The sequence below is a fragment of the Bacillus rossius genome, chromosome 1 (assembly GCF_032445375.1).
Source record: "Bacillus rossius redtenbacheri isolate Brsri chromosome 1, Brsri_v3, whole genome shotgun sequence".
In the NCBI taxonomy this organism is placed as follows: Eukaryota; Metazoa; Arthropoda; class Insecta; order Phasmatodea; family Bacillidae; genus Bacillus; species Bacillus rossius.
In genome coordinates, this window is record NC_086330.1 from 332,500,972 (window position 1) to 332,517,635 (window position 16,664).

The 16,664-nt window shown below is 37.9% G+C and overlaps 1 protein-coding gene across 1 annotated transcript in view; it reads left to right on the forward strand.

Moving 5' to 3' along the window:
- Nucleotides 1-10,794: 10,794 nt before the first annotated feature.
- The window catches only part of LOC134528051 (glycine dehydrogenase (decarboxylating), mitochondrial), an 80,506-nt gene continuing 74,636 nt past the window's right edge, over nt 10,795-16,664 (forward strand). The window contains exon 1 of the mRNA XM_063361254.1: nt 10,795-10,956. Coding sequence (XP_063217324.1) covers nt 10,828-10,956 — 129 coding nt within the window. The 5' untranslated portion in view covers nt 10,795-10,827. The remainder of the gene's footprint in view (nt 10,957-16,664) is intronic.

Below are 16,664 nucleotides of genomic sequence, written 5' to 3' on the forward strand. Positions count from 1 at the left end.
CTCATGATTTTCTATGCATCTAAATGGCACAATACACTGATGACAATTCCAGCTCAGAAAGGAAGCATGCTTTGGATGTTATTGCACATTATTTCATTTTATTCTTGAAGGTGAATGATGTGTAAGAAGACTTGGGGTGATAAAATGAAAGACCAATTCCTAAAAAATCTATCCTTCCCCCGAACAAAAGGAAAAATTGAAAGCAAGCAGTGGGTAAAGTTGTTCTACCCCTCTTAACCTTTTCTTTTTGTGTCACTTCCCTTTCTATTGAACAATAATAAAATATGTTCAAATACACTATTTATTCTGCAGTAAAAATTTTAATTTATACAAAATGGGAAGTACACTTATATGCCATGGCTGACATCAGCCCCAATTCTGTTGACTAAAACCCAACAAAATACCATTCCCTACTACATGTATTCCCATATTCCTTCCTGTATCCATCTTATGATGTTGGGTGTGTGTGTGTGTGTGTAATGACATCGGAAAGAGACAAAACATAACAGTTTCAAATGTGTTAAATTCTTTCAATTGTGTTAAATTGTTGTTTAAGACTGGTTAAGTTCGGTTAATAACTTGGAAACATTCGTACTGCCACCGCACTTGCCACTAGCTGGTGGTTGGGGATCATCCTGCCAGACGTGTGACTGTCCAGCAGGTGCTGATGTGCAGACGTCACCAGGGCCGCATGAGGGGGGGGGGGGGGGGGAGGGGAGCAGGGGTAACAACATCCTGGAGCCAGGTTAAATTCCCAAGAATTTTTTAAGTTTTTGTTAACCCTAATAGGATGAATATTACAATTCTATTGCTAATAAATTTATTTTTGAAAAAATTACAAGTAATGCAATTTTTCCCAGATCAAATTCATGGGCATGGTAAATTTTATTCTTTAGATTACGAATTTTTTTGATTGTGGGGTTTTGTATCAATGTATATTGAGTAATGGGGAGAGGACACAACAAAAATATTTGCCCCGACCGTCGCCATGGTCAGATGACTGTTATGGGTCCCCGCCTATCTCACACACATGCTGTGCAGACCTTGAGAAGAAACCACATCATTTGAAAACTGCTCAATATATCAGAGTGGTGTCTTGTTTCTGTAAACGCATTTAAGAATGCCCTGAAGACCAATGAGTAGTTTTGTTTCCGTGCTCTGTCAAACTGTATATTTAGCAGTGAAAAGGGCAGAAACTCGTGTTTTCAGAATAAGTTTTGGACATGAAACGCCCGGTAAAGATTTCTGAAAGCGCCCAAGGGCCTTGTATTACACTTTTATCTTTATTTCTCCGCCATCTAATATCTAATTTCACCGCACAAATTTCATAGTTGTCCTTTTCACGATAAGAAGACTTGAGTGCCAGTTCAGAGCCTTGCGCTTAGAAGCGATACCACACTAGAAGCACCAGCAAGTATCACACTTCTCACCCCGCATCACTAACAAGATAAGCTCCTGACTAGGCGAGCCCCCTAAGTCACATGCAGGACTCTCCACAAGTTGCTTAGGAGAGAGAATGTGTGTTTTACTGACATTGCATGGCCTCCAATGGAGAACAGAAGCCTTTGTAAGGTTGACGATGGGCGGTTCTGTCGTGTGATGGATCACGGGACTGTGGGAAAATGGTTAATAATTCTAGATAGCCTGCCAGCATGCATTGAAATAGCTAACAAAGTATGAGCAAGTTGTTCGCTCAAGGTGAGCTAAGTGTGTTCTGAGAAACATGGTCGACAGAAGACGGTGAACTTTTGTGTCTGTTATATACAGTTATGTCTAAAAGAATGTACCAGTTATAAAATTAAATAGTATCAACTTTAACTATGTGTTGTAGAATGTCACAACTAAAGAGTAACTCAAGCAGTTTTAGATAAGCGCATGTGCAAATACTTCTTTGTTTTGCAGCAGGAAAGAATGGTTCTTTCCCCAATTAGTAGAGGGTAAACCTGTAAACATTATTTTGCAACAGGATGGAGCCCCTCCCCATTGTAATCTCTTATTACGAGAGTGGTTGAACATTAAAGCCCCTGACCCTTGGATTGGTCGTAATAATTGAGACGATGGAGATCTTTTTTGCTGGCCTCCTCGTTCACCTGAAATAAAGCCATGCAACTTTTTTCCTTTGGGGCTTAAAAGATTGTGTCTACATTCTGCCGCTACCTATGATTTGTCAGAGTTGAGAGACAGAATTGAAGAAGCTATTGCTTCCATTACTCCGGACGTGTTAACCGAAGTGCCGTATAACTAAAGATGCACATATTGAACATTTGTAAGGAAAACTAGGTTAGCTCATTTTAAATTTGATGTATGATATGTTGTAAATAGTCTAAACTGTTATTTTGGTTAGCTTACCTTAAATTTGATGTATTTGTTGTAAATAGTCTAAACTGTTCCATTGAAACTTGGACATTCTTTTATTGACATCCTGTATTGGTAATACTTGTCCGAGCTGGTTGAATTGGCGAGTACTATGGAATAGTATTAAGAGCCCAGGGCAAGCCAGCAATGTCTCCTCTAACATTTTTTCCCCCTAAATTCAGAATTGTCATTGTAGTTTAGTCTGGACCTAGTATAATATGTGTTTATTTCTTCAGAAGTTGTTATATCCCGTGCATATTTTACCCTTCTGGTAGGGAGGGGGGGAGCACGTGCCCCTCCACCCTCTAAATTTACCACTGGCCCATTATATGACATCGAAACGGTGACATCACGTAAAGTTTACGAAATAGTTTCTACAATAGCACATAGTCGGATTAACTCGGCAAAGCTGAGCTCTTCAGTAGTATATAATAGTTCCTCCGATCCAGGGCTTCAGGCCTGTGTTGCCGGTGCCGGGGTTCAGTCTGTGGATCGTGACGTCATGGCGGTCATCTTGGACTCAAAATTCCTTAAAAAATGGGTGTGTGTACTCATGTACACATGTAAGAAGTTATACTTCTTTGGCATCATTAAAAATAGTTTGTAATTGCATGCAAATAATTAATTACAATACATAAAATAATAAAAGGGCTGGAAAAAGATAGTCAACACAGTCAATAAAGTTCAGTTTAAATTTAAACAATTATTATTTAATATTTTAAAAGAAAATAAATAAATTTAATAATAAATTCAAAAATTTCATTTAATATTCACTTTTCATTTTTATCAAAAAGTTTTCATTAATTTTGTTCATTTATTTTTATATTTATTATTTATTCAATTTAATAATAAATATTAAAGATTAATATTTTAATTTGATGTTCGATTTTAATTTTTATCACAAATTTTTAATTATGGTAAATGTTTTATTAAATTTATTTCTTTATTTTGTAATTATTAAATAGGTAACCAATAATAAATATTTAACATGAATAATTTAATAATATTTAGTATTAATTATATTAAATAATATTTTAATTTATATCAATAAATATACGGATAGTTAACCTCAATTATATTGGAGCACTTGAAAAAGTATATAAGCACAATTTTTTTTTACTAATATTTACGAATAATAAATAATATTAATCAAAATATTCAATTTTAATCACTACTGAATATAATTTATTAACACATATATAATTCGCACTTGTATGAAACTAAAACACGTGTTGTGAATGTAGAAAATAGAAACATGTGGATAAATATTATAAATATGAAAACAGTGATCAGAAGCGACGAGCGTGCCATTATGCGCGACTAATAAGAGGTTCTATTTCTATTTTGTTGGTAGCTTTTTTTCGAGACTTAATGAGCGGTTTAGTGGACAGATTCAACCTGTTAATTTTTTGTTACAGTTATGCACACGCATCTTAAAATTTCACTCATTTTTTCATAACGTGTCTAAAGTAGTATAACTTTAACAAAAAAAGTAAAAAAAAAAACTGCTGAGTTTTGAACCACGGCCCTTCAGCATATTGACTGTGCAGTATAACCACTGCTCTGACAGAAGGTTACAAGGAAAATGTGTACCTATTATGTTTGATGCAGTATACCAAAATGTTTCTTTTTTAAACCTTGGAATTTACTCTTTACTATATATATGACTATTATAGTTTACCAAAATAAATTCCATGGTAATTTCACTATCATTAAGTTTCATTTGGCACACCAATATGTTTGGTATGTCCCCTAATGTGGGTTTATGGGAAGCCTACAACTCACGTAGTTTCGGTTCCCTGCAAGAATTTCCGAAGATTTCAGAAGTGTTGCGTTTTGGTATTAACGCCACTTCAGCCGCTAAATCAGAAGTTTCCAATGAAAACAAGCATGTTGTGACTAACCTAACCTAGCCCTTCGATTTTTTTAATTTCAACTTTTGAGAGAAATCCGAAGTTGCACGAACGTGGTAGGGAACCGAAACTACGTGAGTTGTAGGCTTCCTGTGGGTTTATGTTCATACACGTAAGTCCGCCATCTTCCCGTGAAAATGTCGTTACATATGGTGCGCGCGCAGCTTCGACATTTTAATTTTGTGTTACAGTGATGCGCGCGCATCTTAAAATTTCACTCTCATCATTTTCTCATAATGTGCTTAAAGAATTACTTATAACTTAAAAAAAGACTCCAAATGACTCGAAATTCCTAAAAGAAAAAGAAAAAAAATCCCTATTTTGAGGGTAAAATTAAATTTCCCGTTTTAGTCCATTAATATGTCAATGGCTTGAAAAATTTTTAAACCTGTTTAAGAGTCCTAAGAGCTAGCCGCCATAAGCCACCAAGGTCATGGCCCTGACCATTAGGATGAAATGGCCGCCATTTTGAATTATGATGTAACTTGCATTTATCATTACTGCTGCCATCTCGAAAATCCGTATTTTTATGCAGGAAATTCGGGAAAACTTTAAAATTCATAACACATTTAATTAAATTTAAAAAATATATATATTTTGAAACCACTATTGCACATGTCATTAAAGTCACCATCTTGGATTCTAGAAACGTACATTTTGTTACACCGGCCATCTTAGCATTTCATTATGGCAGCTATCTTATATTCTAGAATGTTCGAATTTCCGTTGTGGCCGCCATCTTGAAAATCAGTATTTATCCAAAAACATCGGGAAAAAAATAAAAAAATTAATTAAATGTTATTTAACAAACACACATCATGGAGTCCTTGGTATGAACCCGGTGAGGGCAAAAAAAAATTACAACCGATCCTTCCTCCACAGAAGCTGTCGGCTGACTGACCTACCACAAATGAAAAGGTATATATATCACCAGCTAGTAGGTATGTTGTCATGTCTGCCGGAGGCCGCCATATTAGTTTCAATTTTACCTTTTAGAGTGCAGTTATCATTTATTATTGCAATGGTGCCCGCCATCTTGAAATATTAATGCCATCTTGGAAATTCGTAATTATTTAGCTATAAATTCGGGGAAAATTCCCAAATACATCAAACGAATCTATAATTAATATACTGATTGATTCAATTAGTCCATGTCATCGGTTTGATTCTTGGCCGATGCAAATATTTTAATTTTATGTAAAAAAAAACTCGTATGTATTAGGGTTAAAAGCAGCTTAGTTACCTAGCCAACCATCCAGTAGTAAGTCGATGAGGACATATTTATCACATTTTGAAAATTTTTAATTATCAAACAATAAAATTAGGAAAAATTACAAAAATCATCAACAATCACTCATTAATTTATTTAATTACTTATTTAATCGATATATTTCCTTGATTCGATCCTTGGTCTACACAAAAAAATTAATTGAATTAAATATAAAATACATTTAACATAAAAGTGCCAGGTTAAAAAAAAAACACTCTTTTTAAAAATACAATTTATTACATCATTTATATTCTACTACAGGAACACTTGCTCAGTGGCGTAGCGTGCCATCTCGGCGCCTGGGGCGGGAGACCCATTTTGCCGCCCCCATTCTATAGGTGCTTAATTAAAATTAAATTTCACATGCAATGAGGTACCTTTTATTGAAGTTAAAATAGGATGAGCGGTTTTACAAGCGGATTCTACGGGCCTTATGAGCAGCGAAGTCAGAAATAACTTTGTCAAAATCAATATTAGCAGCCAATTCTTGTTCAATCGACAATATAGCCAAGTTTGATAGTCTAGCGGAGCTCATAGTAGATCTGAGGTAATTTTTTATTAGCTTCAACCTCGAAAAACTTCTCTCACACTTGCAACACTAATCGCCAAAGTCAAATATATACGAATCAAGATGACTATATTTGGAACCGAAATTCCGAGATTCAGTTTTTGAATGAACTGGAGGAGCTCCAGTGGTCCTTTACCACTTATATCTTCCTCTGATTCAGAACAGGCAACAACAACAAACTGCTGAGTGCGAAAGAGAGGCATCGACACGGGCCGATGCGTGAAACAAAAGATTTTGTATGAGTAATTAACATAATAAGGAGTGCCGCTCAACTCGGCTCGCGGGCGCCGGGCGGCGCGGCGTGATGCGATGTTGCCGTTCGTATGTAAACAAACAAACGTTATAAAGAGCTCTGTCAGTGATTTCGCAGTTTTTCTTTTAAATAAATATTAAAAAATAGTTGGTGCGCAAAATTGTAGATAAAAATGGAACATTATAGTGTGTCTGACACATGTAATGAATGAATCATAGATCAGATCTCAACCCGCTTCACCGGCGACCCGCCCCCGCGGGCTGCCGCCCGGGGCGGGCCGCCCCCTCCGCCCCACCCACGCTACGCCACTGCACTTGCTAAAGTTAGCAATATTATAAACAGTTCTGCATTGGCTTGAACTAATTCTTAACTCCAATCGGTTTACTGAAAACAGAAACCAGCCAGATCCTTTGGATTTAGATAATAGTAGTCTTTCGACGTTCCACGAAATGCAGATTTAGCCAAGTGGAATCCGTTATAATTTACCTGTAATACACCGAGCACAGTCTTAGGCTTAGATTCATGTCCAGGCCTCTTCGCATTCGGTTGCTGAAGTTTTTTTTTTCTTTTACACATACGAGTGTCCAATATAAAGCGAGGAGTCGAATTTTATGCAGGTAGTTCAACAGTAGGCACACGGACTTCATCTTTGCAGTTTTTCGCATGCCGTCGCAAACTGACAATACGTGTAGACTAAACATGGCATTCATCGCAGAGAAACATCGAACGAGAAGGATTCTTCGTGCATTTACTCCTCTCATGTCTTCGTTCATCGTGGACAAATGCAAACAACATATCGCATAAGCCGCAAGGATGCCTAATTGATGACGAACCTTTCAGACACGAACCGGATACTTAGGTAACTGAGGTAGTACTATTTTCTGGTGTACTCTTGAGCGAATCAATAAATCGTTGTTGCAGCGAAACCTTTAGCCTACTTTCTGCCGTGCAGCACGACCTCTGCATGTCTTCGTGTGCTTTATCATGTTATTTTTTTTCTGGCAAACTGCTTATGACATTTCTTACAGCCAAACATGTTTTAATGAGGATCATTCTCTTTTCTAGTGTTGTCTAGTATTACTGTTTGAGAAAATCTTGACACAGTAACGACATCGATGCTCGATAGTTGTTGAAGAATCTCCAGCCATTGAAGTCTCCATCGTGGTTTCCACTGCAGCCAGCACTGCAAGCATTAAAGTCACTTCTGCTGGTAGAACCACACCAGTTGGAGTCTCCTCTAGTGTTGTCATCGTCGTTGCCAACGGTGTATGGTTACGTTGTACGGCGTACAGATAAAATATACTATTTTTAAGTTAATTAATATTTATGCATATGTTATTATTATTATTACTACTGTGATTATTTAATAATACTGTATGAGTTACGTCCCGAGTGAACTGCTTAACGATAGAACTACAGAACTGTCGTTCTACAGCCTAGCATATATGAACATTGGACTGCACATAATGCCTTCAAACCTAACCTGATTTCCTATTTCTGTGATAGTTGTAATTTTATTTCTGTTATTTCTAATATTTTTCACCGCAGATATTTTTATGTACAATATTTTCACATTTTGTTTTTGATTGTAAATTACTTTCATAACTTACCTGTTCTTTGCTGTGGTGATAACAGCCGTAGGCTGTATTGATATCTGCATCCAGCCGCTAGGCGGAAGTGCCGCCGTGCAACCGGTAGTGTGACCGGAAGTATGTAAAGGTTTTTTTTTGAAAAGGCGTCTCTTCGTTTGGGATTATCCCGACGCCGGCCTCATGAAAATAACTTAAATTTTATTAAAAGTTGTAAAATCAGGAAAATAAGTGTATTAAGATAATCGGCATTGTTGAAACTCCAGGGGCGAGTGTTTGCAACGTGTTCCTGCGCCGATGAGATAAGTTATTTTCAGTTTCAATTTGAGGCCTATTTTGGAAGCTAAAGTTTAGCCATCTTGCCATAGTAGCGTCCCTTATAACGGACTTTTGCAGAAACGCCCTTGGTGACATTTTGAACCATTATAAAGCCATTCCAGTATCCTGTTGGCAGTTTAAAATACGTTTTGAACATTGGATTTAATTAAATTGGAAATCCTACAGTAATTATATTATTCTAATCAGAGGTATGATGGTGGAACTTATGTAAACCCTGTGTTATAGCCGAGGCATAAGTAAGAAACACTTGAGAAAACTGAGTTAATAATTATTTTTCCTAGATTCTTACCGCAACTGATAAACTGTAATTTGAGTGAATTTTGAATTTTCCCCACCTAAACTGCTTTTCGTCAACGGACCTTTTACGAACCATATTTTGCATTTAATAGACTTTTGTATTTATTTTACATCCGAGCCGCCCTATATCCGGTATTTTAAAGCTGCTAATACATTACCAGGAAATCCACAATAAACAATAGTAATTTATTTTTTTTATTTTCTTCAATATGCACTGCCATATCCCAGCACACAATAAAGTTTCAATCCATAGTGTTTTGCAACTGAACCTGCTATTGTATTGTGTTTTTTGTGTGTATTTAATATTCTTCAGGGTATTGGTTTAAGTGTGTGGTTTTAATATTTAATAAATATTGTTGTGTCTCAGTTGCAAGCTACACACACTCTTCTGATTTCAATCATTCTATATACCCATTATTTTATCTACTCCAGCCATAGTGATTTACAACCTATTCTGTCTTCTCAATCCTGTTTCAAACAATATTAAATCACCTGGAAATTTACTTACCATCTACTACAACAATTAAACTTCTATATTTTTTTTATACAGTTTCTGTCCACCACCTTTTGGGATTCACTTAAATAAGTTGTGTTTAAGCTAAGGGAAATAACACGGTAGTGTTACAAGAATACTACCACCTGCAAGTGAACCTACAGTCTACAAGCAAGTGTGTAAGTGTAAGTGGGATAATACACTGTTCTGCTGCATACATACAGCATAACCTCACACACATTAGAGACAAGAGAAGTAGACTGCACCAACACATAGTTACTACACTCTACTACTACTACTAGTAGAACGGGATCTGCGTCACTATCGTCGTCGCTGACGTCAGGGTTCCCGTAGACGATGGTACAACTACCATCGAGTTCGACGTTAAAGACGGTAAAGATGCCATCGAGTTTACAAGAACAGGTAATTACGCGACTTAGGCACCAGATGAGACAAATTAGGTGATCCTTACACCACTGCAGCCAGTAACGAATTGAAAGTCCCGCCGTCTGGGAACTCGACTATATGTATACACGGCTAACCACAGAGCGTCTACGGAGGACTCTGTTCAAGAGTCGTAATCCGTAGTTTATATTTACGGTGCAAATCTGGATCATGTTCCTTAAGAGAATAAATAAGAGGATTTTTACTTATAGCACATTTATCATAAAATTTCTGAGGAGTTCTGATTTTAATAATCCTTTAGAAGTTCGAGTTAAAGCTCTCTGTACATGGCTCTGACGGGTCAATACACAGGAGCATCTGCCGTGGTACGAATGCTCTTGTTCTGTATTCTCTGCAACTTTATTACATGCGTTTCGGCTGTTGTTGCCCAAACCGGCGTCGCGTACGTTATTATTGATTTTATTAGCGCGTTGTAGATTACTATTCAGTTTTTAACAGAGCTACCTAATAGTCTACTCATGACCGGGTAAAAGGAGCCTAGTGAAGGCTGGTTTTCTTTTCGCGTCTACATGATCGCGCCATAGTAGTTTCCTATCCACGTGCACGCCTAGATATTTAACAACATTTTTTTGTGAGGATTTGGTTCGTTGAACAGTGATAATCGTGGCCTGTCATCGAGTGGCGGAAGGTGTTTACTGCGTGATTCAGCAGATTTATTTTCCTAACCTAACTAAAACTAAGTGTATTTTGGAGGGGTCCGGGTTAGGGAGGGACCTAGGTGCGTCTCAGGCCGAAGCCTATACGCCTAGTCATGCTGGGATTAGCCATGCAAGGAGAGGGTCGCATGCATCATGTGCTAGGAGGGGATTGGCCAGCCATGGCAGCGATTGGCGCCATGACTAACTCCCCTCACTCTTAAATCTAGACTATAACTAGAGATAGGTTGGGCCCAGGTAAAACCTGCATAGACACAGGGAAAACCCTGGGCACATTCATGCGGGATGAAAATTGGCATGCATTACGTGTAGGAATTTACAGGAGACAGAGGATGGTCTGGATGAAGTGTTGGACATAGTAGAAAAGAGTCTACCATGCGGGGGTTGGGCACTTGGACTCGTGGTCCGCTCTGCTAATTGTCCAGTACTGGATTTAGTGACCAGGGACGCAAGCGCCCCTGGTGGTGAGTGGTTGCACTGACCACTCACTCCGCCGCCAGTTAGCACGTGATTCAGCAGATTTCACAGAAGAGACGCGAGGACCGCGAAGCTGCACGAGCTAGCGGCGAGCCTCGGACGTGTTCGGGTGCGGTCGGGCCGGGCTGCCCGCCGCGCCAGTGGCCGGCGCGATGCTGAGGACCGCGGGCGTGTCCGCGGGCTGGGCGCGCCTCCTGGAGCGAGGGCAGCGCTTCCCCGGGCGCCACATCGGGCCGCGGGAGCGCGACCAGGCCGCCATGCTGGAGCTGCTGGGCTTCCGCGTGAGTGAGGCCGCACCCGCGACAACGCATTCCGTTCACAACCAGTTGCCAGCAGATAGTTTGTCCATGGGCGTCGCAAGGATGTTTTTTTTTTTTTGGGGGGGGGGGGGACTGCAAATGATTTAGTTGTTGAGGAATATCCATCCCCGGGGGGAAAAAAGGGGGGGGGGGGGTCCTCCCCCGGGAAAATTTGGGGTTTGAAGGTGCAAAAAGGTGGTTTTTAGGCATTTTTCTTTCCTAGATATTCGAATTATAGTTGTTTGCAATATATAATTTATTTTTTACAAAAAATACTTTTAGAGAACAAATTTGTAAAAGCACAGTGCTCACATTACCACGATTGGACTAAATGCACCATGCGCAACATATTAGTTATAACACAGAAATCATATTTTTAATATAACTACGAAACTCAATATATTATTGGAGGGGACGAAATTGAAGACTTTTATTATTGGGGGGGTGGACGTGTCCCCCCCGTCCCCCCCGGTTGCGACGCCCATGGTTTGTCTTCCTACAACAATGATATTGTAACCCTGCACACCACATGGCTATAGTTAGTTTCCCATACATGAAGTACGTTTTTCGAGATAATACCGAGTTTTCTTACGAAAATTGGGGGATAATTTTATATTGAAATCAAATATTCAATCATTTGACTTTTCCTTTTGTGTCATGCTTATTAATGTGCGCAGTTAAAACTGGAAAGCTATTCAGAGAACAGTTTACAACATAAAACATAAATTCCCGGGTAAGAATCAGAACCCAGTATTGCTACGAACACTTATTTTGTAGTGATACAGTTGTTTTCATGGAACTGTACAAACTTACAAGTATATGTAATGTTAAACTAATATTTATGTTCCGTGTTAGCACCCTTTCTCCAACAGCAGACACGTATCACGCGTCATTTGTTTTGCAACCTTGTATATTATATGTGAAATTCTCAAGTTGAATTTCATCAAGCACCGTGTACTTCGCGGTGTTTAAGAGGCTCGCCTAGTCATGGGTGTATTTGTGTCAGTGGGCCGTAATGCAAAGTGCTACTTGCGCCTCTAAGCGCAGTCTTCTCGTCGTGCATAACATTACATGGCAGAGTAATTAAATTAAACGTGCATTGCCAGTACCTTAAGTGCTTTCATACCTAAGAATTATTGAGAAAACACGCGTTGTAGCCATTTACACTGTCCTAAAAATACGGTTTGGAAACGAAATACGAAAACAGAACTACTCAACCGCCCTCAGCGTATGTATTCTTAAATGCTTTCCGTAAATAGACCTCACTCTGATATGTTTTTTTCTGAATCTCTGCACACCGTTTGTGTACCCGGATAGGTTACACCCTTAAGTGTACGTTTTATTTCAAGTACTGTGTTTTTAGAAATAAAAATAAGATCTCCATTGAAAACATAAGTATTGCGTACTTATGAGTAAAATCAAACCATAAGTAATCTACAAAACAATTGTCTACCCACCCTGCACCCAGGGACGTAATTAGAGGTAGGCAGGCGGGGCTTGTGCCCTGGGCGCCGCATTTAAGGGGGCGCTAAACTGGCAGAGTAATTTTTACTATATATACTTACTTGAATATCGTAGCGTTAGTACACAAAAAAAAATGTTTGGAAAACGGAAAAACTGAATTATTCTTTGTATATCGTCAAATATATAAAAGTATTGTTCGCGTACTATTCTACTTGCGATGCATCAGAAATACAATTACTGCAAATTAATCTATTTATTACCTTCTAAGTTTAATAAAAAATATTTGGAATATTGTAATTAATGTTGGGTGGCGATATGAGGTGTTGTCAGTAACAGTTTTGGTTTGGATGGTTTAAGGGAGGGAAAAAAAGGCGCCAAGATGAGTTCTTTCCCCGGGTGGAAACCAGTCTTGTTACGTCCCTGCCTACAAAACCCCCTCCCCCCTCCTTTTATCTTACTTTCGACGAACATTTTAACCTCCAAAATATTTGTAAGTCATTGATTTTGTTTTGTTGTTTTAATGACTCTTGCTTTATAACTCGCTTTAATGTTTGATATTTAAAAATAAAAGAAGTACCGATACACAGAAGTTAATAGCATAGATACGGTACCTTGAAAAACATATTAATAAATACCAAAGCGACAACATCAAGTTTAGCTATACATAAGATATTTGGCTGCAAATCTTTGAAAACGCTCTATTGGAACCATGGGCGTTGATCCAGTACATTGAGTTGGGGGGGGGGGGGAGGCCTGGCCCCCTCTGGCATTAAAGACGCCCCTCGCTAAGGGGGCCCGATTGTGCTTGCAGTATCGTGACTGTGAAACGGGGTTGATAAAATAAACGCGAAAACTATATTCTATAGAAAACTTTCTGTATATTTGAGATGTTTTCTACATATTGCATGCATTTAGGCCGTAATATGGGCAGTCTACAACATGTAAGCACCCATCCAGCGAGGAACTTGTGTCGGTTAGAACCCACGTGCGAAACTGTCGGGCCGCGTAGGCATTTCCGCGGACTTTAACAATTCTACAGATTTGAGCCCCTGATTTAAATCATTACATTCCTATCGATTATATTCAGTGACTCGCGTGTTTCCTGGCTTTGCAGTGAATTCTACAGCCCTTAGCTGGGACGGACTTCTTTTATGGACACCCCATGCACTTGTTTTTGCACGCATCGCTCTCAAATTTATACAACGGAAATAATCAGATGATACGGGTAGTTTATACCTTAAATGATTAAATTTATAGATACTTCCCATCCTGATAAATTGTAAACTTATTGGTTTAATGTTTCTGATAGAGCGACATGGCGTGAATGTATCTTTAAATGCGCAAGCACTAAAGTGCAGTAGATAATATCTCGTCACCATTGAATTATTGTTATAATTGTTATTAATACTACTAAGATTATAATAAAAATCGATATTTGTTGAAAAAATTCAACTGTTCCTACTACTATTATTATTGTTGCAATTGCTCCTACTGACTTATGGCAGGTCGTACGTGGAAACTGGTGTGTATTAAAAAGTCATTTCACTATTGTTTCGGCGTTCATTACTATACTAAATGCGATTCGTTACGGATTGTTTGATACAAATTCTTTTATTGACATGGTTTATGATAATTTTATTGATTTTAAGTTATAAACTGATACTTAAGACTAAAATCGCTTTGTGACTGTAAGTGCTACTGAAATTTACTCCATTAACTGAGTATGCTATGATTAAATAAATAACAGTAAAAGTATTTTTTTTAGTTTAAAATATACTGATGGTAGTACATACCTATATTTCCTTTGTTTAGTAGCATGATGCACAAAAAGAAAGCTCTTTAAATATTTTTGCGATTTCTTGTCCTTACATTTTGTGCTGATTTCCTAGCTTGCCAAGCAAACTTAACGCTCATGTATTAACCAACAATTCGCTCTAAATTTTACGCGAACAAATTCACTGGCACAGCTAGTCTACAAGAAAAAGGGTGAATCATGCTCCTGGTGGATTGACAAAAGATTATCCCATAACGGAGTGTCTCTAACAGCAATACACAAGACCAAACTGGACCATTTTATCAAAACTTTCCTCAACCAGTTGTTTAGTCGTCAGACACAAATAATGATTGGCGAAGCATCTTTGTGGTTAAACAAATGCATTTCTTTAATTTTTGTTATAGCTGTACAGACACACGCAACACTTAATGAACCAATTTTCGTAAATATCTGCTGAATCACTACTCATGTGACGATATTGTAAGCCGTTGACCTCAGAGGCAATGTTGTTAGTATACCATCTGGGTGTACTACATAAATACAATTACATATATGTATCCCGGAGCTAGTATACGGCACCATTTAAAATAAAGGTAACTTTTTCGGGAGCGCAAGTTTTTGATTTGTTTAAACTTAATTTATTTTCAGGTTTCTTCATTAGTAGTACGAATTGTTTTATGAAACTTTAACACGTTATTCAAAAAACTCATTGATAACGGTTTAGCGTTTTCTTCAAACAAAATTTGTTTTGGGGATGGGTGTGGGGGGGGGGGGGGGAGTTAATAGTGTTGTAGGCCTTTGTATATAAAAATGGCACTTCGGTCGTTATAGTATGTATGCTATATATTAATACATATAATGAAAATGAACATCAGGGACACGATTCCAAATATATGGACATGGTTTTCTTTACCCCCGAGGTCCGTGTTGTGTGTGTGTGTGTGTTTGTTGGTTAAAACGCTGGAATCGCATTCCGGGGTTGGATACCAATACATCCAACCTGACGTCAGTTTTTCCGTAATCACTCCAAGCTAACGCTAGAAAGGATCCTTGTCAAGGGACACGACCGCTTCCTTACCCCAATTCCTTTGCACAGAGTTTTTTGTATGTACCCTCTAATTACTTCGCCTTGCATAAGACGTAAAAACTCAAGGATTTTTTTTTTTAATGATAGCTAATTTTCCAGTACTCGTCAGTACTCTCTCGGTAACGAGCAAATTCGTGTGTTCTAATATTGTAAATACACTTATAATGCAAAAATTGGACACTGAGTTTAACGTAGAAGTCTTAAAAATAATGCAGAGCGGGATAAATATACACAAATGTTTTCGACTACATTTCTGGACGCGAATCGCACGTAGTTTCCGCACCCGCTGCTAGTATTCGTTGCCGAAACAGCTACGTCGACTATTGAACCATTTTTTTATGAGCAGAATTTTTTTTATTATCTATATAATGAAACGGTTCAGATATAAGCGAAAAAGACTTGGAAAAAACTAAACCCCGGCTTTGGACCTGATTTTCGACAAGGAATCTACCAAAATACTGCCAATCTTCTTAAAAGTAATTAAAGAGTTAATACTTTAAAGTTTCCCTTTGGCTTTGTGAGCTTTGTTTCGTGTCAACCGCTACAGATGGAAGCACCGTGGTTAGACATTTCCATTCCATGCTACTTCCGTTCCATTCACAAAATTGTTCCTACCAAATTACGTAGGTATACCGAAATAAAATCAAGAAATCAAGAAATAAAATAACATCTTTAACTTGGACTGCCTGTGTGCATAAACAGAGGCATAAAATCACTTGCTTTTTTTATACCTACATTTCAATTTTATACTTCGCATTAATCACCATGTTAGTTTATTGTATTTTCATGTAATCGCATTTTCTAGGGATGTCCTACGATAAAAGCATTGCATAGGTACAATTTTTTGTAACAAATTTTGTGGCCATATGTACGTTATATGCTGTTTTTAAAAAAATACGAGAAGTATTAAAAGTTGTAACGTTTTGCCAATTCCATCGCTATCATTCACTAGAGGTTCATTTTATATTATTTTTTTTTTCCCATGATTGGAGAGAAAATTGCAACTTGCAAATAAATTAACACAGTGGGCAATTCTGAGCCTTGATGTACCTTGACTTTCAACCAGCTACATATGAATCATGTAGGTACTCAGGATGGTGACACAAACTACTCATTCATTTCCAGCACGGAAGCCCATTAAAATACGAAAATATAAACAGTAAAACAGGAGAATCTTCTTCCTGGTAAAATTACAATAATGCTGTCTTATGTCACAGAATTTATTTCACAGCATTGCGAATGCCCACATAAGGCCAGTTTATAAAAGAAAAGTCCCGTGATCAGATCTTCACAGTTTAAATTACCTTACAAATTTTGAAATCACCATCAACACTTACTCTTCCTGGGGACTAAATTAGATGTTTG